Source organism: Sorex araneus, chromosome 1 (genome assembly GCF_027595985.1).
Source record: "Sorex araneus isolate mSorAra2 chromosome 1, mSorAra2.pri, whole genome shotgun sequence".
In the NCBI taxonomy this organism is placed as follows: Eukaryota; Metazoa; Chordata; class Mammalia; order Eulipotyphla; family Soricidae; genus Sorex; species Sorex araneus.
The window spans coordinates 359,974,754-359,998,327 of NC_073302.1; the positions used below are offsets into that span (position 1 = coordinate 359,974,754).

The 23,574-nt window shown below is 39.9% G+C and overlaps 1 protein-coding gene across 1 annotated transcript; it reads right to left on the bottom strand.

The window, feature by feature from the left end:
- Positions 1–206: 206 nt before the first annotated feature.
- On the bottom strand, positions 207–22,879 carry PPP1R17 (protein phosphatase 1 regulatory subunit 17). The gene is made up of 5 exons (XM_004606971.2): positions 22,754–22,879; positions 17,015–17,120; positions 12,851–13,000; positions 10,322–10,471; positions 207–3,719 (listed from the first exon to the last, which is right to left on the bottom strand). Exons 2-5 carry the CDS (start codon positions 17,091–17,093, stop codon positions 3,640–3,642), a joined length of 459 nt encoding a protein of 152 aa, XP_004607028.1. The 5' UTR covers positions 17,094–17,120; positions 22,754–22,879; the 3' UTR covers positions 207–3,639.
- Between the last annotated feature and the right edge of the window lie 695 nt (positions 22,880–23,574).

Sequence of the window (23,574 nt, forward strand, 5' to 3'; positions counted from 1 at the left end):
TTCCCCCCCCCCAAAAAAAAAACACGGGTCACGGCTAATCAATACTCAGGAGATAGGGACTTGGGAGTGAAAAGGCACAGTTCCTACTCTGAAGGAGACTTACAATGAAAACATGAGTCTCAAATTACAATAAGGTGGCAGCTTGGGGGGTGGGATGGAATCCAGGAACACTGGTAGAGGGAAGTTGGCGCTGGTTATTAGAGCTGGAACAGTACATGTCTAAAAGTTAAATATCAATAGTTTTGTAAATCATGGTTGTTTAAATAATTTTTTGCAAAAGAACTAAAATGGAAACGTAGTATCAGATCCTGAAAACCAGCTCTGTAGTATTGTATCACTGTCATCCTGTTGTTCATCAATTTGCTCGAGCGGGCACCAGTAACGTCTCCATTGTGATTCTTGTTGTTACTGTTTTTGGCATATCGAATACGCCATGAGTAGCTTGCCAGGCTCTGCCGTGGGGGCGGGATACTCTTGGTAGCTTGTCTTGGCTCTTTGAGAAGGATGGAGAAATCAAACCCAGGTCAGCCGCATGCAAGACAAACACCTTACCCACTGTGCTATCGCTCCTGAAGACCAGCAGAAGTTTTTATTTATTTGTTTTTAAGTATGAGCTATTTTTTCTCAGTACCAATTGGTTAAGTTACAAACTTTTACAATATGGTAGTTCAGATATTGAGAGGAAAAAAGAAACTGTCCATGTTACCACAGGGTCAGCATTCCCTTTTTAGCACACACCACTTTATTTCTCAAAAGGCAGAGTAGAAATTATTGTCTTTGTTTCAAGATTAAGAAACGAATGAAGTTCTAGGGACTTGCCAGTGTTGCTTAGTTGCCACCTCTGGCTACCTTTGTCTGTGCAAGAGCCAGCGGATTACCCACATGAGGCTCCGCTCAGAAACAGGGAGGCCTCCTGAGTGACCTGTGACACGCACACTCTGGACTAGCCCCAGGACTGTCTATCCCAAGCTGTGGTAGAGGAAGATTGCACCCGTGTTTTCTGTTTTCTTGGAGAGAATTCCTGAAGAAAACTGGTGGTGAGACAATCCTATAGTGCATAGACCTATAATTGTATTTCACTTTTCTCTCAGTGGGGTCATATTCAGCAGTTACGGGGGGCTTGAGGGCATCTCCAAAAAAGCTCTGCCTGAAGATATGCTCAGGGGCCACCTCCTGTGGGGTGAAGCTAAGGGGTGCAGTGCACCAGGCTACCCCTGGCGAGGGAATCAGGTGGTACCAAGGATTAAATTTAGGGTCCGTGTGTTCTCTTCCACTTGAGCTGTCTCTTTCACCTCCTGGCCTGTCTCCTCACGAGCTCTCAGCCTACAGCCTGCTCATGGGCTACACCTCCACAACCTTGGTTACCTTCAGTAGAGAGAAAAGAGCCCTGGGACCAAAGAGGTGAGTGATGCCTAGGAACACAGTCTGTGACTTCTCTGGACTTCAGACCTGAGGTAAAAGGTGAGGGTAGTGAAATATGGGGTGGGGAAGAGGGAAAAGTAGAGGGTACAAAATTTCTTCCACAAAGAGCATCCAGGGCCAAAGTTAATATGGTTGGCAGGGTGTTGGCCTTGCATGTGGCCAACTAGAGTTCAATCCTTGGCACCCCACAAGGTTCCTTGGTCCCACCAGGAGTGGTCCCTGAACACAGATCCAGGAATAAACATTTCGCATGGCTAGGTGTGGCCCCAAAACAATAAATAAAAATAAAACTTTAGGCCTTTAGTACAAGCAGTGTCTGATGGTTGCCATCAGTTATTTCTGTTTGGTGCTGATGGGGATGGGGGAGGGGGAGGGTGCTCACAAGTTGTCCTCACGGGGGCGAGGACCCTTCTCTTGTAGTTCTGGCCAAGTTGGAAAGAGGTTTAGTTCTAGGACCTAAGGATACTATACTGCTAGGGTATTATAGTGTGGAGGATTGTCCAGGTACCAACTGTGCTTAGGGTCTCCAGAGATCACCCAGTGAACCTCTAGGGGTCACACAATGTCAGGGAACAGACTGATATAAGCAGCTGCATGCAAGCTGTATGCGTGCAGAGGGCCTCCTGTACTCTCTCTCCAGCCCCTCTATATGTTATTTCTAATGAGGCTTAGAGGTGCAGAACTTAAGATTTATTTCTCAGATGATTTGAATATCTAGAATTTTATATATTTTCTATTCATTCGACTATTAAAGATTAATGACGACTTCAATTTTTTTTAAAGCTTTATGAATCAGAGAAACACTGAATCTTTTACAACCTTTGCTCTTTATAATTGTAAGTAAGCAGTATTTCCAGGAGAAGTGCACTGGGAGAAAGAGATTTTAATAGAAGTATTTTTATTGCCAGTAGGGTCTTGCATTTTTTCTACCATTATAAGGGGGATAGAAAAATGGATGAACAACTGTTGGGGCCAAGGTGTCTACAGAACTTCCACATCATCATTTTCGGCAGGATTTGTATTTTTATCTTTCTACCTTTATGCAATAGTTTTCACCTTTCTCCAAGTCTATATGCTGGTTGATGAGGCCTCTGTGCAAAACCTTCCTGTGGTGCACACAGATTGCAGGACCAGGCAGTCTTCCAGAGAGACCCCTGTTCACTAGCTAGCACCACATCTTCCCCACCTGTCCAAGAAATCATATTGGGTCCAAAATAAACAATACTTAAAATGTAGAAATGGCTTTTCTTGACATTGCTGTTTTGAAGCAAATTAATCAAGAAATGGCATTTTGTTATAGCACACTAACGACAATGCACAGATTGTAAGACAACTTGGACAAGAAATGTTTTCAAATAATAAAAGAAATAGGGGGCCAGAGTGATAGTATAGTGGGCAGGGTGCTTGACTTGCATGCAGCCAACTGGGGTTCAATTTGTAGAATCCCATATGGCCCCCTAAGCCCTGTCAGTTATGGTCCCTGTGTGCAGGGCCTAGAGTACCCCCTGAACATTGTCGGGTGTGGCCCCAAAACAACAATAACATTTTTTTAAAAAAAGAATAAGTGAAATAAGATCTATTTCCAGGCTTCTCACATAGATCAGAGCCCTCTGCCTTAGATTTATAGTTTAAGAGTGGTTGACTGGGTTGAGTATTCTAGATTATGCATTTTCTTTTAAGGTATCAACTACAAAGTTCCCAAGTACAGCATTAGATTCCCAAGTACAACAAGAGAATCTTGAACTCTTAAGGTAGAATAAAATGAAGTCCATGTTCACCAGAGCAGTAAGCAAATATACTCGCAAATATACTCTCACCCACAGGCAGAAGGGAACCCCCATTTGGACTGGTATGTGGATGGTGCTATGTCAAGTCCTTCCCAGAAGCAAGATACATATCTAAAATAAGATTACTCTGTGATCCATGTTTTCTGTTCTGAGAACTCACCTTTTCTTCTATCTCCTAGTTTCAGTTGGTCTGATTCATTTCCACTGCATTAAAAGATGAAAATTCAAGAGTGTGGGACTAGAAATCAACTTCAAGGAAGGAGAGAGAAAGAGGTGACCAGCAATCTGATACAGAATGCCTCCTGGGGGAAAGGAATTGGATCTCAAAGGCAGACTTTCAAAAAGGGAGCAGAACCAAGTCTATTTTTTCCCTAGGTCACCATTGGGAACCAATCTAACCTATTTACATGTGATCTCAAGGGACATAGCTTTAAATAGGTATCTTGTCACTATCTTTCTCGTCATCCTCCATGATCACTTTGGGTCTCTCATCCCGGAGCAGTGTCACACCTGAAAAACAAAGCACAGACCTGCAATTAGATGCCTCTAATGAAAATGTCAGACAAATCTGACAGCATAGACACAGGATGAAGGAGCTGGCTGCCCAGAAGTCATGCAGTGTCTGCAAAGCTAACTATTAAAAAGTGCCAACGAAGACAGAGGATTCTGAGTGGTCTTATTTGATCTTCCCAGTGGGTGCAGTGACTCAATGAGGACACTGCTCTGATTCTAACGTGATAAGGGACACCCAACCTCAGAGTTTTGTTTATAATCTGCCTCAAAGGCTTGAAGTACAGTAGGATGGGAAGCAGGGTGGGGTTCAAGTGCTCTGCATTTCAGCTGGCCACTCACTTAATCTGTGTACAGTTAGCACGTTCATACCTCAGAATCTCAAGTGTATTATGAGACACCAATGACTAAATAAAAGGTTATATGGAAATAACAGAAAGCTATCAGAGCAACACCAGGGAGCAAAAAAGTCAGGTTTTCCTATTTCTAAATGTCAGTAGGGGCCGAAGTGATAGTACAGTGGTAAGGCATTTTTCCTTGTACATGGATGACCTGGCTTTGATCCCTGACACCCCAAATGGTCCCTCAAACCTGCCAGGAGTGATCCCTGAGTACAGAGCCAGGAATAAGTTCTGCATACCGCCAGGTGTGACCCCAATACAAGACAAAACAAAAATGTCAAAAGTTTACAGATTTCACAGCACACAAGAGAGCAAGAATATGGAAGGGGTCTTTAATACAGCCATGTGACTAAATTTTTAGGAATTTCTTTGGAATCATTATTTTTCATTTGTTAGATGAAAATGTTCCTATTTTGCAAGACTTTAGGGTTGTGAGGGTGGTTGAGTTTTTTGTTTAGCATTTTTACGGTAAAATTAAAAGTGAGTCTTCCTCTGCTGGGTACCACAAAATTCTGTTTTTAAAACATTGACCTGGCTATGAAACTCATAAGCCTGAGCAGAATTTCTCTGGACCGATGAGCCCAGAAAAGCCCATCTAAACAGAATATCTGGGTGGTTTAGTACATTGCGTATTTTATGAAGTAGAGCAATTTTAATAAAAAGACAAAGGAACCATGATTCAAGACTAGACCGCTAGACTTCTGTCATCACACTCCAGCCAACACTGCCCATCTTCACTGCTTTTGCCATCCTGCCCTCCATCCCCTGTCCATTTCGAAAGCATTTCCTAAAGATCCGAACTTGAGGGAGGAAAGTTATGCTCCACTGGAGGCCTTTCTCTGGCACTGGACTCCACTCAACAGTGGCAAATTAATGAAAACTATGTGAAGAATGTAATTACTATTCATTTGATTCAGTTCCTAGTTTGTTCATATGGGTTCTTTACCAATTAGCTGATATTTATTGGAGGAGAAAAACAATTTCAAGAGTTTGGCTGAAACTAAGGCTTTTGCATAAATCGCTTATGAAACACAGTGGGAGGGAGATGTTTTCTCCCATTTGTGTAGAGGTTTGGAGTTTTAGTTGGAATTAAGGCTGTTTTGGCAGGAGAACAGACTAAGCTATGCTGATCCCCTTAAACTTGCTCTCCTACCTACCTTGATATTTCCTCACATGAAGCCAAGTTTACTTAAGTGGGTCAGAAACTTTTGATTCCAAAATACAGGTCAACTTCTAGTTATTTTGGATATCTTTTAAACTGAGTCATATAAGCATGTATACTGCCCAAAGACACCTCTACTTCTGCACTCATCTCTCTCTCTCTCTCTCTCTCTCTCTCTCTCCTCCCCCTCTCTTTCTTTTTTTGTTTCACACACACGGGGTTCTATGGAGGAGAAGAATCTAGTTATTAAAATCAAAGTCAGTCCTTCCCAAAGTTGACTCGATTTTCTACAGGGATACAAGTAATGTATCAGGTGGCAAAGTGGACAAGGATTTTGTATTAGTACAGTTAATCATTCATTTTAATGTCTTACAATAAAAATATATGTGGTAGCTCATCAAAGTCTTATTTTATGATTATCATTTTTAGAATGCTGCTTAACTCAGTGACATCTGTTTATCAGCACTGAAATCTAGCTCTTGGTGTTTCATATCATTAGTTTGGTGATTTGAAGATGACACAATTTGATAAACAGTTGTCTGTCTAGTTTAGTCTTCATGTTCTCTTCTGGGAAGCAGAAGTATGTCATTGAAGTAATATAATCTTGAAAACATTTGTATTTTTAAATATTTGTGTTTGATGCTCAGACAACTTTGAGTAGGTTACTTGACCTACTTGAGTCTCAGTTCATCTGTTAAAATTCATCTCCAAATTTGGAGAAAAATAATTTGTCTCTCCTACAGGCTACAGTGCAATCTATTTAAGTCAATAACCATTTATGCTTCCATCACACCTGACAAGCATCTCTATTCTAAAGCACTATCACATTGTGGGGATCATTGGGTAATTCACTCGCTGTGAAATTCTCCAAGGATATCTTAATATTTATTACAACACTATCGCATCAATTCTATTTATTCTATCTTATATTGGATAGTTTAGGAAACTTGACTGCCTGTCAGAGATTGGCATGCTTTTAAAGCTAAAAATGACATCAAGGTCTCTGGAAGTCAATAAACCTTATAGTCAGTTCTTAGGCCATGTTAGCACTGGGAGCAGCAAAAAAGGCTTGTTTTTCTACAACACAAATGTGTGTCTCTGATGGAGGGGGAGCCAAAACTTGGAACCACCATTTCTCATTAACCATTTATGACAAATGGCTCTATACTCAGCATTGCAGGAGATATCACTTTCAAGGGACAGGTGGGTCTCTTTCTGCAAATCCAATCACAGTACTGGGCTTCGATCTCTAGTTCATGGGACAATATTCCAGAAGGCATCTTTCCAGTTCTTCCAGCCCCATTTTCTTTGCTTTCCCTGGTTCCTTTTGCCATAGACTTCAAAGATTCCTTCTCTCTTAAGCTGGCCTCTTTATATGATGCCCATATAAAGCCATCTCAACCCTCTGTTCCCTGCCATGCAGTAATTGTGTCAGGCACAACTTGAAAAGTGTGGCCCAAGTTGGGAGCGGACCTTGATCAGGCAAGAAAGCCGGACATAGGTCCTCACAGAGCATTGTCTGGCCATTGAAACCTATCAAACAGCTCACTAACCTAAGGGAGTCAAAATAGCAAAAGATTTAGAAGGGAGCAAATACTTGTCCAGTGCACACTTGCCAAGGGCTAATGAGAGAAATTGTGTCTGGAGTGTTTGAGTTGTATGTGAGTTCCTCTCAATACCCTTGTTAGAAGCAAAGTGATTGTCTCTAAACATCTGCTAAAGAATCTATGCTTATCAGCTTAACTAGCATTTTGATTACTGCCAAATCTTTAGATACTAAAAGGCTCTTCAAAAATAAAGTGTTTCAGCTAATATGCTAACAAAGTGGAATCGAAGAACACCATCTATAACTGAAAATACTTGCAACAGCAACTTGCTGAGTCAAGAAATTCTATAATGTGTAGAGACTATGACTAGCTAACTCCTCCCATCAGTTTGTGTACTTTGTACTGGTTGTTAAACATTTTTATTTTATTATCCTAGAAGGTTACTTACTCTCTTTTGATGTAGAGGTTAATGTATAGATTAAGCCCTCATTGCCAGGTGACATTCAACTTTTTAGGAGGGTCCTTGAATAAGAAATTTTATTTATTTATTGTTTGTTTATTTATTTATTTATTGCTTTTTGGGTCACACCCAGCGATGTCCAGGGGTCACTCCTGGCTCTGTGCTCAGGGATCACTCCTGGTGGTGCTTGATGGACCATATGGGATGTCAGGTATTAAACCCAGATCGGCTGCGTGCAAGGCAAATGCCCTCCCTGCTGTACTATTGCTCTAGCCCCGAATAAGCAAGTTTATTGGAGTGGTAAATCACCTTTAGCTCTTTCACCTTTAAAAATTGAGTTAGAGAAGAGAATTTAAGATTTACCCAGGCATGGTGAGAAAAGAAACTATTGAGGATTTCAATGAAATAGAAAATGTTAAATGTTCTGTGTACTCATATGAATAACCCTGACACACAGATTTTATCATCTTTCTTTCAGATAAGGGTGTGACAAATGAAACTTCAGTAGTTTGTGTTAACTGCCCAGGGTCAGAAAAGATAGCACAGGGCAGAACCAGAGATCAAATCAAGAGACTTCTGACTTCATATCCAATAGTTTGTACTAAAAGTGACTCTATCCAATAATATTTTTATTCTTCTACTAAGTCTTCTCTCAGAAATACTTCAGTAATAACAAATGCAAAGTGGGAAGAAAATAACAAGTCTTTTTATGGAGATCTCATAACTACACAATTCTGATTGCCAACAGAAAATCAAATCAAGCTGCTTACTGAGTACTCCTATGTATGAGGGACTGGATTGGACACCAAATTCAATGCCAGAAAGATAGGCAAGGTCTCATAAATTTATCTAACAAATGAGTCGCAAAAACAGCAACAAGAACAATAAGACCTACAGAGATGACAACAGTTTGGTGCTTCAGTGACGATGACTAGTGCAGAATTAATTTAGAATAGAAAAGAGTTATTTTGAACGTGGTTGAATCTGTTAGTAGAGACTGAATGGCGGCGTCCTTGGAATGGAATCTGGTCAGAGGGCGAGAAATGTGTGTGGGCTAGTTATATGGGTGTAAGTAGGAATTACTGTAACTTAAAAACTCACAGAGGCAAATCCAGGCCCTCTCAAATTGGTCCTTTGGTCTGTTTTTCCAGAGAATACCTCTGAGCATATGGCTTGTCTATCTCTGCTTCTTGATAAGCAGTGGACCTGTGTGTAACCCTGTGTTTTGACTTTTACTGGGGGGGTGGGGATGAGACTGGGCCCACTCAGGGATTATTCCTGGCTCTGTGCTCAGGGATAACTTTGAACAGTGATTGGGAGACCATATGTGGTGCTGAACATTGAATTGATGAGACTTTGCCTCATGCAAGGTAAGGTCTTAATTGCTGTACCATAATCCCAGATCTTAATTGCCTTTTTATGATGTTTCTTCTGAGATTCATTTTTCCTTCACTAAAATGAACAATAGGGCCATATAGAGTAGAGGTGATAAGGCACTTTTGGCTTGCATGTGACTGCCAAGGACTTGACCCTGATCCAAATCCCCACATCACATATGATTCCTGGAGCACTGCCAGGGGTCATCCCTGAGCACAGAGTCAGAAGTCTCCCGAGTATGGCTGGATATGATCCTACAATCAAAAACAAATAAAGTAAATAAAAGGGACAACCAGGAAAAACATGATTTATAATAACAACCTAATCTTATCTTTTATCAAAAGTGCTCTTTTTAGATTTCTGTAATGCTACATATAGGTGTATATATAAACCATAATATACTATAGTAAAAAATTCCCCAATGGTGAGCCTGGGCTTGAACGCCAGTTCTTCTCTGTAACAGTGTTTGATCTTGAGCACAATTTGATCCACTCCATCTATCCATCTATTAAATTATCCCATCCTCAATCTTACTATCAGTCTGCAAATCATTCATCAGTTTCATTCACATAATGACCTTGAATTACTGAGTAAGCTATTTAACTTTTTTTCCCAGTTCTTTACCTGTAAAAGGAAATGATAACCATTTACTTCACCATTCAAGTGATTAAAAAAAATAGACATTCAAAATTCAGTACCTAACATATAGTAGGGTCTCAGTAAACAGTGTATTTTCTCTCTAAAATCCCACCACAATGCTTAAAGCAAACAAACAAATAGGTGCATGTACTACTTAGTCTTATAGTATTTCTAGTCATGATTGCATATTTTATTCCCCAGCACAGCGGGTAGGGCATTTGCCTTGCACGCAGCTGATTCGGGTTTGATTCCTCCGTCCCTCTTGGAGAGCCTGGCAAGCTACCGAGAGTATCTCACTTGCACAGCAGGGCCTGGCAAGCTACTCATGGTGTATTTGATATGCCAGAGACAGCAACAAGTCTCACAATGGAGACATTACTGGTGCCCGCTCGAGCAAATCGATGAGCAATGGGATGACAGTGATACAGTGGCAGTGACAGTGATTCCCCAGATTACAACAATTTATCTAGGATGAGAAATATGCTTTCCACATTGCCTGACTTATAGGATGGGATTATAAATGTAGTTCAGCAACTGTTTTTGGTGGGTTTTACTTGACAAATATAAAGATATTCATTCTTTTTCTCCATCTCCCTTTTGTACATCTACTTAGGCCTTTCTACCACTTCTCTTAATCTCTTATTTTGAGAGTTTTAGTCACTATGTACACATAACTTGGGAGAATTGATCACTAGAGATAGGAAGCATGATCCATGAAGATGAGAAGGAGGATCCACCTGACATTTCTGTTTCAATGAATTTGACTAGTTCTGTTGAAAAATGAGTAATGTGCTAACCCTCCTGAATCTCCAAGTCTGCCCCTGGGAAGCTGCTAGTGAAGGTAAATATGAAAGGAAGCAATAAATGCTTCTTCTTCCCCAGAGGATTTCTGTGCAATGTGGATTTGTGGGTGTGAGGAGGGTGGGGGACAAGGCCGATGCCTGTGCACCTCCAGATGGCAAGGTTCATGCCCTCATCCCATCACCCTTACAAATTCTCTGCACCAGCTCTTTTACCTGCTGCAAAGGGTGACACGTGCAGGGCAGGTGTGTCTTTTCTCCTTGGCTTTTTCTGTTCCAGGTCAGTGTTATGAAGAGCAGGATTCTTGCCCTTTGGGTGCCTCTCTTGCACATCATATCTTTGAATTAACTGTTCGGAAAACACACCTGTATGGTTAAGGGAGGAGTGAGGAAAAGATAGGGTCAAATACCCATAACCTTATCTTTGAGACTGAACACCACATTTGCACATTTATTTGAATGCCTGAGTTAATGTGTATTTTCTTTTTTTAAATTTTATTGAATCACCATGAGATAGTTACAAGCTTCCATGTTTGGGTTACAATCTCACAATGATCAAACACCTATTCTTCCACCAGTGCACATTCCCCACCACCAATATCCCGGGTATATCCCCCCTTTCCCACCCTCCCTCTGCCACTATGGCAGACAATATTCCCCATACTCTCTCTCTACTTTTGGGCATTATAGCTTGCAACACAGACACTGAGAGGTCATCATGTTTGGTCCATAGAGTATATTTTCAAACTTTCAAATTTATCATCATGGCGGGGGAGGATTTGGTCACTCTGTCCACATGACCTGGGAGAATCAGCCACTAGAGATAGAACGCATGGTTCGTGAAGACGAGGTGGAGGGTATTTCCCTCTTTGCAATGATCTACTGACATTTCTGTTCCATTTGGCTCAATGAATTTGACCAGTTTGGATGAAAAATGAGTAAGATGCTAACCTTCTCGAAGACTAGACAAGCTGTATGCAGGAGACCCAAGGGCTGCTCCTGGCAGTTCCCTGCCAACCAGCTTGGCATATCAGTGTGACCTGACCACGTGGTGTTTCTTGGGCCCTGTGGTATTGGAGATTACCTGGGCCACCTGGCAGCATTTTCAGGGCTCTACCAGGCAAAGCTCAGGGGACTATATGGTGATGGGGATTAAAGCAGGGTATGACATATGCAAGGCCCATGTTTTAACCCCTACACTATTCTCTTGAGCCTCTTGCAATTATTTTTACAGTGTGTTTCTTCCCAGTGAGATCTAGAATCAGGGGGTCATATGAATTGATATCTTATATGCAAAGGTTCTTATCTTTTAATTTTTATTTAAAAAAATTTTTAGCCATACTCTGTGATGCCCAGGGTTATACTACTGGCTCTGCACTCAGGAATCACTTCTGGTGGTGGTGCATGGGGATCACTAATGACAGAATTCAGGTCGGCTGCATGCAAGGCAAATGCACTGCCCACTGTATTATCACTCTGGCCTGGTTCTTACTTTAGCTTCATATAGCCTTATAAGTAACTAATTATTGCTACTACTAGCACACATTTGAGGAAATGGAACATACCCAAGTTTAACACAGCTCATAGTATCAGAGGCAGGAATCCTGCCTAGGCTTGTAGATAACCCAAGTCTATCCTAGTCAGAGAGATGGGCCACTTTCTCCTCCAAAAACCACATGTGACACCACTCCTACACCTGAAACTTCTCTCCATTTTTAATAAACTCTCCAAAAGAGCCTCCTCTAGGAATCCTCCTATAACTTCTCACCCACACTGGCTCCTGGTGTCCTATCTAAAGACCTCCATGATGATATTACTTCATATTTCAGCTATCTTTAAAAAACACAAAATTCTATTTCTATAATATCCTGCAAGTGGTCAGTGAATAAAAGACAAAATTAAATTAGCAGCCAGGAGGGACAGGGAGGAGGAAACCAGACAAAGGTTTGGTAGTCAGAGAGTAGCGTATGTCACACCCAAGGTTGTTACAGGCACGTCAGCTATTCACCAAACTATTTTTGCTTTTCTCCTGGGCCCACAGATGTCCTAATTTTCCAGCCTTCATTGAAATTAGGTGAAGCCAATTAGAATGAAGAAGTGAAATGTGCTACTCCCAGGGCAGTGAGTCCTTCCCTCTGGATTCTCCCATCCCTACACCCATGCCAACTAGATACTGATAGACATGGTGACTTTAGAATCCATCAGTCCAGGGCACTGAATTAAGGATCAGAATTTCCCTTCTTGTCCCTCCCCTTAGAACTTACACTTTTTATTTTTGTTTGCTGTGGGACCACACCTGGCTGTGATCAGGGCTTACACCTGGCTATGTGATCAGGCATAATTCCTGGTGGGGTAGGGGACCATACAGGTACAAGGTACAATAGATCAAACCTGGGCCTGATGCATACAATGAAAGTGTTCTGCTGAACTATTTTTCCAACCTGTAGAGACCCCCCACCGCCCCGTTTCAATGAGTGAAATATGAACTTGTGTTTTACCACTAACACTTTGGAATTTAACTGTTACAGCTGATGGCTATATTGCAGCTAAGCCAGATGTGGGGATAACATAAATTATTTAAATGTCCATAGTTTTAAGGAAAAATCTGTTTAAAAATGCTATCTAGTACAGTAGATTTCAACCATGGTTCTCAGAAATTTTTTGGTCCATAGTATAATAAGGTTAAAGACTTAATGGCAAGGAATTTTCCTTAATAGCTATGCAAGTGATCTCATTATCCCTTACCTGGTATAAAAGGTGGGATATGTAGTGCTGGTGTATCTTTTCTTCTTGGTTTTTTCTTATCTGATTCAATATTCAGTGAGACTTGCCCATTTTTTCCCTTTATTGTCTTCTTGAGATCACAGTCCTTAATGAATTGGTCTGAAAGTTCATCTGATTTTGCAAGATGCAAAGAAAAGAGAATGTAACACAAATGAGAATCCCATAACAAACTGGTTGGTACCCAATCATACCTCCTGATTGGAACAGAAACAACTGGTATGAAAAAAACAGGTTTTATTTCACCTCTTCTACAGTGAACTTCAGTAGCTTTTTATAAATATGTATGTATATATATCAACATTCATATTATCATGGAAGACTAGGATTCTGTAAAATCTCAAATGAACAAAACTCAAGAGAGATGAATAAACAAATGAAGGAGGTACTTTGAAATATTGTTAGATTGGCCACACAATTGTGTTAAGTTTCTGATTGGGGTTTAGGCTTTCTTTGTAAAATGGTCTTTCCTAATTTCCTTTGCATAAGACATGCTCTCTTTAGGCCCCAGAACAATATAGGGCCTTATTTTATCTTCGATATTGCCCTAAGGTTCTCAGAAAACACCTCCCCTGCCTTTATTTCAATTGCCAGTGAGATCACACTGATTATTTGTACTTGGACTTTAACTTTGATCTTTTCATAGCCCCCTAAGTTTGCGTTATATTTTTTCCACCTTAGCCCAATGTCCTTTGTCCTCTTATTTATCTCTTTACTTATCAGTACTCTTTATTCCCTCAATAGCGCTTTTTCTTTCGTATCCACCAGATTTTATTTAATGAACCAATCTGGTATTTCTTTGCCCATAAAAGTAATTTCTATGATTCATCTTATTCTTCTATACTTTTGTTTACATTGTTTTCTTTTGAACTCTTTATTCTAGCACTTGTTTGTTCTATAATGATAATCTCTTCTTATAGAATAAAGATTGTATTTTTGGCATTAAATATTAATGTGCCTTTTCCTCTGATAAAAAAAAGCATGTTAAGCCAAATTATCCTGAGGTCATATCTTGACTCTTGTTTTGTGAACTTGAACTTTTAGTTCTAGAAACTTCATTGTTTTCTGAATTTTCAAAGTGGGAATAATATTAAAACAATGTGAGTAGGGGTGAGAGAGAATTAAATTTGTGAATATTAGTAAAGCATGATTTGATACACTTCAGATGTAAAACAAATGTTTACTCCGGCCACTGCTTATTCTTAACCCTTTCCCTTTAGATCCACAAGGAAACACCCCCTTCTTCACAAATATACTAACCCCAAATCTGAGTACCTTTCTCACTTTCTGAACATCTACACCTTTTTTTCATGCAACACCTTTAAAAGATATTTTAGTCACTATTCTGCAGATGCATCTCTACTTTCTTTTATGAGAAACTTTTGTCTTTTATTTCTTTAGCTGCAATGATTAAACATTTTCTAGATATATTCTTGAATGAATGAGCTTAAATATATTTTGCACGAGGAATTATTATGTTATTATTTAAAGAAGACACAATGCAAAAATGCTATTTTGCTTTTCCTGGAAAATCACTGTGGCTAGAATACAGAATTCTATCCAGAATATAATCTGGATAGAACTTTAACTCTGAATGAATACGGGATATTCTGAAGTTGAATGGGTATTTTCACCTCCTCATTCTTCCTTCTTTGGTCCCTCTTCTTTCCTAGGTCCTTCATTTCTTCCATCTTCCCTTCCTCTCTACTACTTTATTTTATGAAAACATTATAAAAAATTTATTTAAAACAGTTAAAACTAATATGTAAAATATTTCACTCAATTCAGTGAGTCTAGATATAATATGTCATTCATCCATTAATTCAATAAATGTTTATTATGTTCCTTCTTATGCCAAAACTTGAGCTAGATTCTGGAATAAAATGATCTTATTTCTGGGTTCTTATAGTTTATTGGGTTTTGGATCTATATATTCCTTTGCTTCAGAAAATCCAGTATTGCAAATATTTAATAAGCACATATTACTAAAGATCACAATATATATGAACACAATGGCCACCCATTGCCCCTATTGCAAACCACAACATCCCAAAGAGAGAGAGAACACAAGGGAATGCCCTACCACAGAGGCGGGTTGGGGTAGGGGGGATGGGATTGGGGGGTGGGAGGGATACTGGTTTCATTGGTGGTGGAGCATGAGCACTGGTGGAGGGATGGGTTCTTGAACATTGAATAACAGAAACACAAGCACGGAAATGTGTAAATCTGTAACTGTAACCTCACGATGATTCACAAATTTAAAAAATTAAATTAAATTAAATTAAGGAAATTTAGGGGTTAATACTAAGTGAGCATTAATATATAAAAATAAAGTACTCAGTTGTACCTTGAAAAAATCACAATATATAAAATTCCTCCAAATTAAATAGTATCATTCTCTTCAACCATTCTATACATAATTAATGAACACTTGTTGTTGTTGCTGTTGGAAATAGATATTTAATTTCACATTAAAAAACCTTAAATAGTTCCATTCTGTTTAATATAATCAACATTGATTATATTCTAGTATGTGTAAGATATTAAATAGGCTATAAGTTTATGTATGCAAAAATAGTCCTGAGGGAGGATTTTATTGGCTCTCCCTTTTATATTAAATGAATTCACATCATTCTAGAGAAGGGATGGACAATGTTTTTTTCCTGATATGTCAATGGCTATATCTTGTCAGTGGTTAATTATTGATATTAACTTGAACACATCATTCCACTTAGGCTTCACACCAAGTCCACTTCTAGGGAAGATAGAAGTGCTCATCTAGGGAAGGAGGAAACTGAGATGTAGAAGGCCAGATACAATGATACAGTTCTGGAAGATTATGGGATCAGAATTAAACCGAGTATCTCGGAACTGTATATCTCAGGAATTAGTTGAAAAGGCAATCGCAAAGCTTTGTTTGCTAATTTCCCCCTAGAATAAACATGCCGTAAATGTTTCTTCAATGAATGCTGCTTTGAATAGATGTGCACCAGCTGTGGGGTCTCAGGAAATATGGACCTGATTTCAACCCTAAGAGGTAATGCACATACAAGTGCAAGACATTTACTTCAAATTTGACTTTGACTTCAAGCCGTACTTTCGCCCAATTTTGGAGAAATCCCAAACATAAAATATGTTGATGGCAAATGGAGAGAGATGAGGGGAGTAGTCATAACCAGGCAAGGCACAAACAAAGACTATGAATATGCAAAAGACCCATCCATCAAAAGTCTGAGTGTCTCATTTTTAGAAATGGGTAGAGGCAGAAATGTTTCTGGTATTTTCATTACAAAGGTTATGCAAAAAGTCAGTTCAGGAAAGGAAACAGATTGACAATAAAGCAGAAAAAGGCTATTTAAAATTCTGTCTTGATAGGCAAAGAGAGATATTTGAAATATTTTATTGGCAATGCATGTGGGGCTATGAGTGTGTTGGAAATGCTGGAAATAAGCTCTATAGCCACATTCCATTTATTGCCTCAAAAACATTTTGCCTGGGACTCTGTCGGACTCCAAAGAGAGGGCAATGTCTTTTGTCTCTTTTTCAAAACTTAAGTGAACGTCTCTTCCGCGTGTTGACTAACAGACCACATATTCTTGGCTATTTTCCTGTGTCTCTGACTTTGGCTGTCAGCAGAAGACATAGATTATGAGATTTCAAAGCCCTTCCCTCTGACTTGCCTTAAAATTAAATGGCAGTGTACATTTCCCATCACCAAACCAAATGAAATTTGGTTTGTTCTATTGTTAAAAAAACAAACTAGGGGCTGGAGAGATAATGCAACAGGTAAGGTGTTTGTGTTGCATGAGGCAGACCAGGGTTTGGTCCCTGAGATCTCATGTGGTCCCCTAAACACAACCAAGAGTGATTCCTGAGTGTAAAGCCTGGAGTAGCCCATGAGCATTGCCAGGTATGACCCCAAAGCCAACCAACTAAACAAAAAAATTCTTTGAGTTAAACGGTACACTGGTGATGGGACAGGTGTTGAAACACTGTATGAGCAAAACTCAATCATGAACAACTTTTTGTGTATCTCACAGTAATTCAATTAAAAAAAACTAAATGACAGATACACCCCCTTTCCTCACCCCCACCCCCAGGCTCTAACATTCACTCTGCAGTGTTTACCTAAGTGGCCACAACGTGGGTCAAGCTGGTCCAGCCTGTCTTCTGAGAGCTCTAATGGCTCCATTTTCTCAGTGGACATCACCAACAGATGATTTCTTCCTCAGCACTATGGAGGTACAAGAACGAAATCCATTAGGATGCTTTCATTTCAGTCATTGACTTGTTCAGTAAGTCCTAAATTATCAAACACTTACTTTCATGGTCCCACTTCAATTCTTTTTTGCCTCTCTCTTAAAACTTATTTAGCGACTCAAGATTGCAACCAAATTAGAGAAAGCTGATGTATGCACAGACACAGACTGACGCCCACAAACACATGCATGCACACACATGGATTTATCAGGATTCATCACATCCTCTCTCAGAGGCACTTGAAGTTTGGAAACTTATTTGTTAAGTATGAATTTGAAACAAGTTAGCTGAGAGTTACAGAAAATCTTGAATAAACTGGCTTATTTGGGATCCTACATAGTCCAATGATGACCCACTATGGGATCCTCCAAAGTCCCGCTATGGTTACAGATCAAGAAAATGAAGCTCCAAAACTAAATTGATTTATTTAGGCACATATTGAAGAACCAAGACTGAATGTAAATCCAGTTTTGTAGACTTTCATTGTACACCCAAGTCCCTTAAAATTAAGAGAATTCTTTGAGTTTAATTGTACCAGGATTTTAGTTTTCCCATAAAAGAATCCTGTGAAGAAACTTAAAAGTAATGTGGCTCCTTCCTGGCCATATTACAAGGATGATAAGATATGATAGCAAAGATTCTAGCCCTTAAAATTGATCTTATTTTTATCCTACATATCTTGATATTATAGCTACTTCTCAGCCCCATCTACTCCTCTCAACTCCTATATTTCCTAGGCCACAAACTCACTAAATCTTCCTGAGCTATTATTAGTTGTAGCTATTTTACAGGAGGAATAGAAATTCAGAATAGACATGTGTCAGGTCTGAATGAGAAGAACATTAGTTAAGATTTATAGGAAATATTCATTTGAGTATTCCTAGATTCTGGTTCTTGAGTTTTTTCAGATAATTTATTACTCATGCCCTTCCACAGCAAAAATGGATGGAGAGAAATAAGATTGAAATGATCCTCTTTATTCTCCTGAGAGTCCTGGATCACTCAAAACAAATGAACCCACAGACCAGTTGTATTAACATTTCAAGCTCATAGTTGGTTGTCTTCTGAGGAATGAGTCAGTTTCTCTGGGAAGACTGGAGGGCTTCTCCCCCTCCACGATGAGGTCATAGGATAGCAGATGGGGCCGTTAATGGATTACTTGAGCCCAGCTCTTAATGTCACTCTGAGCAAACTGATTGTGCTGAGTGACTTCAGCAGAAATCAATTCAAACCATTGTTCTTAGTGTTTGTACAGCAACTGGCAATTCCCTGGGATCACAGGGAAGCCCCACCTGCTTGAGTGGGGAGGGAACCTAAGGGGCTGACAGTTGGGAAGTGTGTGTTCAGGGCTGAGTCTAACAGCAAGAACACAGCCTCAGATAGGCTATAAAACCAGTTTTATTGCTTTTGGGTCAAAGGCTTGTGTTGAAAATCACCCAGCAGAGAACCTGCCAAATATTTACTCAAATATTTATATGGGTTCAAAGAGGTTAAAATAATTCACCCTTGGTTCCACACCTAGTGATTATTTGAACTTAGGTCCTCCACCTTGTGCTGTAGGTCCGATGTGCCAACAACAACTGTCTCTTATCTACCTAGTGGGCAAGTTCCAGTATTTGTATTTGACTGCTCCTCTGTGTCTAACAGCTGGCTACTTAATTTGAACTTGGGTTCTCCCATCAAATAGGTCTAGATTAAATCTCACCTCAATAGAAGTCCCTGAGCACTGGAAAATGCAGCCCAGAAAACAAAAATACAAATAAGAAAAACAAATAAAGAGAAAATTTGGGGTAAAGGACATGGCTCAGGGGCAGAGCACTTGTTTTGCATGTATCTGGCCCACAGATCAATCTCTGGCACCACAAGTAAATGGAAAAATCAGGAAACTTAATTTCCTGGATTTTCAATTATCAAAAGTTCTGTTTTTATCAATGGCCACTCAATGCCTCTATTGCAAACCACAACACCCCAAAGGAGAGAGAGAACAAAAGGGAATGCCCTGCCACAGAGCTGGGGTGGGGTGGAAGGGTTGGGGTGGGGGTGGTGAGAGGGATGCTGGAACCATTGGTGGTGGAAAATGGGCATTGGTGGAGGGATGGGTATGCAATCATTGTATGACTGAAATGGAAGCACAAAAGTTTGTAAGTCTGTTACTGTTCCTTACGGTGATTCACTAATGAAAAAATTTTTAAGTTCTGTTATGACTGCAAATATTTTAATAATGACATCTTAACATTTACCTAAAAAAGTAAAATATATTACCCACCCCCCCACACACACAAATAAATCTCACCTCAAAAAAAAAAAAGCCATGTGACTTTGATGAAGAACCTTAATCTTAAAAAACGGACCAAGGTAATGGAGTCTAAAGCATTGTAATTGCGTTGCCCTTTCTCCCTACAAATTATGGCTACTTTTATGGAATTTACAAAGGTGGACATCTTTGTAACACCTACAGGCTTGCTCCTAGGAATGTATGTCCTGCTCTGCAAACCCCTCCCCACATTATTGCCCTCAGTTTCTTTTCTGTGAAGTAGAGATAATAGTATTAGTAGATAAGAGTAACTGCGGATTAAATGGAACATCTCTAGGATCTTTACACTGTAAATATTGAGTCAGGAGAAGCCACTGTTGTGCATCAGTCTATATCAGAGTTTTTCAACCTTTTTCCAGTTGTGGTCTCCTTCAGAACTTGTTTCCTTCCTTTGCATCACCCCCTCCCATGCCCCACTTAATTGGTTAGCCTCCAGTTTTGTATCATGGGCCCCATGGAGCATCCTGGGGGTCAAGTGGGAGCGATAAGGCCTTGGATTGAGAATTGCTATTTTATATCACAATAGGTAACTGGCTGATGAAAACCTGTTTAACAGTGAAACTCTGAAAAATCATCAGATCTAATCTAGAAGCTGAATCATAGAAGGACTCAGTTGAGCAAGATGGCTTTCACAATACAGTTCCTGAAAGGCAGTAATCTGCCCTTGAGAGCTGAATTATGTCTGGTGCTCCAGGCCTGTGAATGAGGTGAGGATTAGCTAGTAATTACTAACAAAAAAGCATATATGCTTCCTCCTCCAGGATCACGCTGTCTGTGGAATAGCAGCACTGTTTTAAATCAGGGTGATTATAAGAATGGTGGCAGTAAACATGTAATTTATGTTCCCTAGGAATCTGAAAGATGATTTTAGATTTGGGATTTCACAAAAACCCCAGAATTAAGACTTGGTTATAGGAATACCCTGTGCTAGGCAGAATGTTTGAGCATCATGAGTACAGGAACAAGTCTGACTAATTCTAAACTAAGAATTAGAACATTTTTACGCCCCATTCCTGATTCTGGCCCTGCAGCACTCTCTTTAACTTAGTCTCCCCCAGAGCACCAAGAACCAGCAAGAGAGCACTGCGTTCTCCCACTACTCTCCCCATCGCCCTCAGCAGCTGGCTATCACTCAGAAACTCCTGAAGCATCAGCTCTTTCACACCTAAATATTGTCCCTAGGTCTTTGGATTCTAATCAGAAAACAAAGACCAGAAGGGATTCTTTGGAAGTATTTCATAAAATCTTCTCTAGGAAACATTTTCTTGTCACCAAGGTTAAATCAAATCTTTAGGTTATAGCAGAAACCCTGGTGACCTGAACAGTCATTGTGAAATAATAATAGGGCCCTGACTGCCTTCTCCTAAATAACCTGAGTACATATAGGCTCAGAAGTAATTATGTAACATCCCTGGATCTCAGGAAGTACTGCAGTCACACACATTGTTCCTGTAGCAGAAATGGGAATATTTCTGCTAAATGGACTAAAAAAAAAAGCCAACAAAATGATTCTGATCCTTTCTGGTCCACTCTTACTACCTAATGAATTTATGTGAAACTTTATAACAAAACCAGAATATCAGTTCTTCAGAATTTATCTGATTTTTCTATTAGAGAATAAAGGCATATAAGTCCATATAATTTTTCTCATTATTGTTTCTTGAGAAAATGGAGGTTGTTCAGTATAGCATGTACAGAGACCCAGAATATCATTGAGGAGGTCTTCAGGGTCCCAGATGCTAAAGTCTAGAAGCTTCTTGCTAATTCTTAATTCTGTGTAAATAGCAATTTCTCTAATAGAGAAGATTTATTAGCCCATATCACAATATACAGGGGTTGTTAGTGGCAAAGGTCACTCTCCCTTTTGAGAATAGGAACTGAAAGTCCAGGAAAGTTCAGAAGTTCCAGGGAAGGAATCCCAGTAAGTGGCAGAAAGAAAGTGATTGGAACTGAGAAGACATTTGGAGGAGTCTGACTCCCCTATATCAGAGCAAATCCTTTCTGCAGGAGATAGGGTGGCTATTTCCATATCTAAGGAAAAGAAATTGTCTAGTTTGACATCAAAAGCTTGTCGGATGCATTTTGTTGCATTTCTTACACTGAGTAGATTACCCAGTTGGGTGTTAGAACAAATAATTTGACTCACGGATCGAACATTTCTTGTTGTATTTGGTGTTTGGAGGCAATTGAAGGAAAAAAGTATTTGGTTACTTGGACCACTCTAGTTGGGAAAACTTGTTGAGTTACATAATCCTCTTGGACGCTTAGCTTCCACATCTGTAAAATGGGAGTAAAGTGCTTCCTCTCCAGGGTTGTTGAGAGTATCGACAACCAGATATTTGTAAAGCTCCTAGTCCAGGTCTCAGAGCATGTTAACATTTCATGTGTGAGTTGACTTTTTTGCTTTCTTAGTCCCTAACTTGTGATTAGATGGGTTTATCTAAATTGAGTCACTTAAATCATCTCCTTATCCCATCTCTGACATTCTTGGAAGCCAGTGACAGTACCTTAATGGTCCAACGTGTAAAGTTGGCTACACAACTATGCATCTCCAGTTTTCAGATCTTGGGAATGTGACTATGACTGGTTGTCAGGAGCAAGGGGACGCTTAGCTTTGTGGTGTGGCAATCTAAAGAATTTCCCTTAAGTAATCAGGATAGATTTGGCTGAATAAAAACTTGAAGACTATTTTATTAAAAATAAAAATATTACTATGCTATAGCTTAATGTGATGTCATCTTAAAAATTCTAGTTATATAAATTTTATAGCTTTTATCAAATCTCTTTTTACTCTGAAGATTGAAGTCAGGTCAAAAACTGCCACCATAAAATCAAATGTGTTCAGTCAAAAGACCTACATTTTTACTGTTTTCTCAAGGAACAGTGATTTAAAGTAGGGCATGTAAAGGCTTTTTGCTAAGCCCACTCTTCGAGACTTTGGAAAATAAGCCTCCGCTTGTGTGAATATGCAGCTACAAATGCTCATCCTACAACTTCCCAACTTGATTTTCAAGGACTTGGTCTCTTATAGAATGCAGGACTCTTACTCTCCCCTCTCTCTTTCTCATTCTTTCTCTCAAAAAAGAAAAAAAGAAGAGACTTAAAAATAATGCCTTATTCTGCTCTATATTTAACCAAGACCAGCCGCGCTCCAGAAACCGCAGCCCCACCCCTTCACCCCACACCACCAGAGATAGCCTTCTTTGTCCAGAATACATAAAGAAGTTGAACCTTACTGAAAACTTGCTTTTCTTACCACTAAAGTTCTTGGAGTAAAAAGTGCAATCACTTACCAATCAGTGCAGTTGCGGGGTTGAGGAGACAGGAGAGGGGAGGGCACGCTTGCTCCGAGGCTGGGCCGTCTCCTTTGCAGCAGTGGCTCTGGCTGCCCGGCTCTAGTTCTCTTATCAAGGGACCAGCTGCCGTTGTTGCCATGGGGATGCTCTGTTTCTCAGACGGCAGGGCAAGTGGGTTGGAGAGGAAAAGAGGACTAATCTCTCAGCCATTCCTCCCAGCTGCAATAATTGTCCATTATAAAAAATACAATATGCAGACCGGGAGTGCCAGCCCCAGAGAAATCTGGACAAACCAGTTAGATCCTTCTATCTCTATAAGAATTCTAGGCTGGAAGGGGGTTTTTGTTACCTGTCTTTGCAAACATAGAAATGGAGGTTAAAAAAAAAGGCTATGGCTTCCCATCAAAGAGCTATATATTCCATTCAGTTTCCCATCTAGCTGAGATTAAATTCTGAGAACTTTCACTTACCCCTGTCACCATTTAGAGTAGTATCATGATAAGAATAAGAATGGTAGTGGCAATTGCTGACATAGACATGTGGCTTGCTGTGAGCCTGGTCCTCCTGTTGACTGATGTGATCTCGCAGCAGCAGCATTGTGAGATAAGCTGCTGGCATCACTTCACTTAGGGAAGCAGGGGCACAGGGCTGATAATCATCCACCCCAGATCACATCCTGATAAATGGCAGCACCCAGACCAACTGGGCACATGAATGCTAGAGTCTTTGCTCTTCACTTTGTGGTGCTACTGGAGAAAACCCATAAAGAAGGGGGAGAAATCTGTCTTTCTCTGGGGTGCGGAAGCTGAATAAAAGGT

Bases quoted from the DNA above. Each gene is read 5' to 3' on its own strand.
- PPP1R17 (XM_004606971.2), bottom strand. From the start codon at position 17,093: ATGTCCACTGAGAAAATGGAGCCATTAGAGCTCTCAGAAGACAGGCTG. The intron at 10,472-12,850 runs GTAAGGGATAAT...TTAACCATACAG, and splicing joins TATCCCACCTTTTATACCAG to GTGTGTTTTCCGAACAGTTA. The intron at 3,720-10,321 runs GTAAAAGAGCTG...TTTGTTTTTCAG, and splicing joins CGTGTCACCCTTTGCAGCAG to GTGTGACACTGCTCCGGGAT.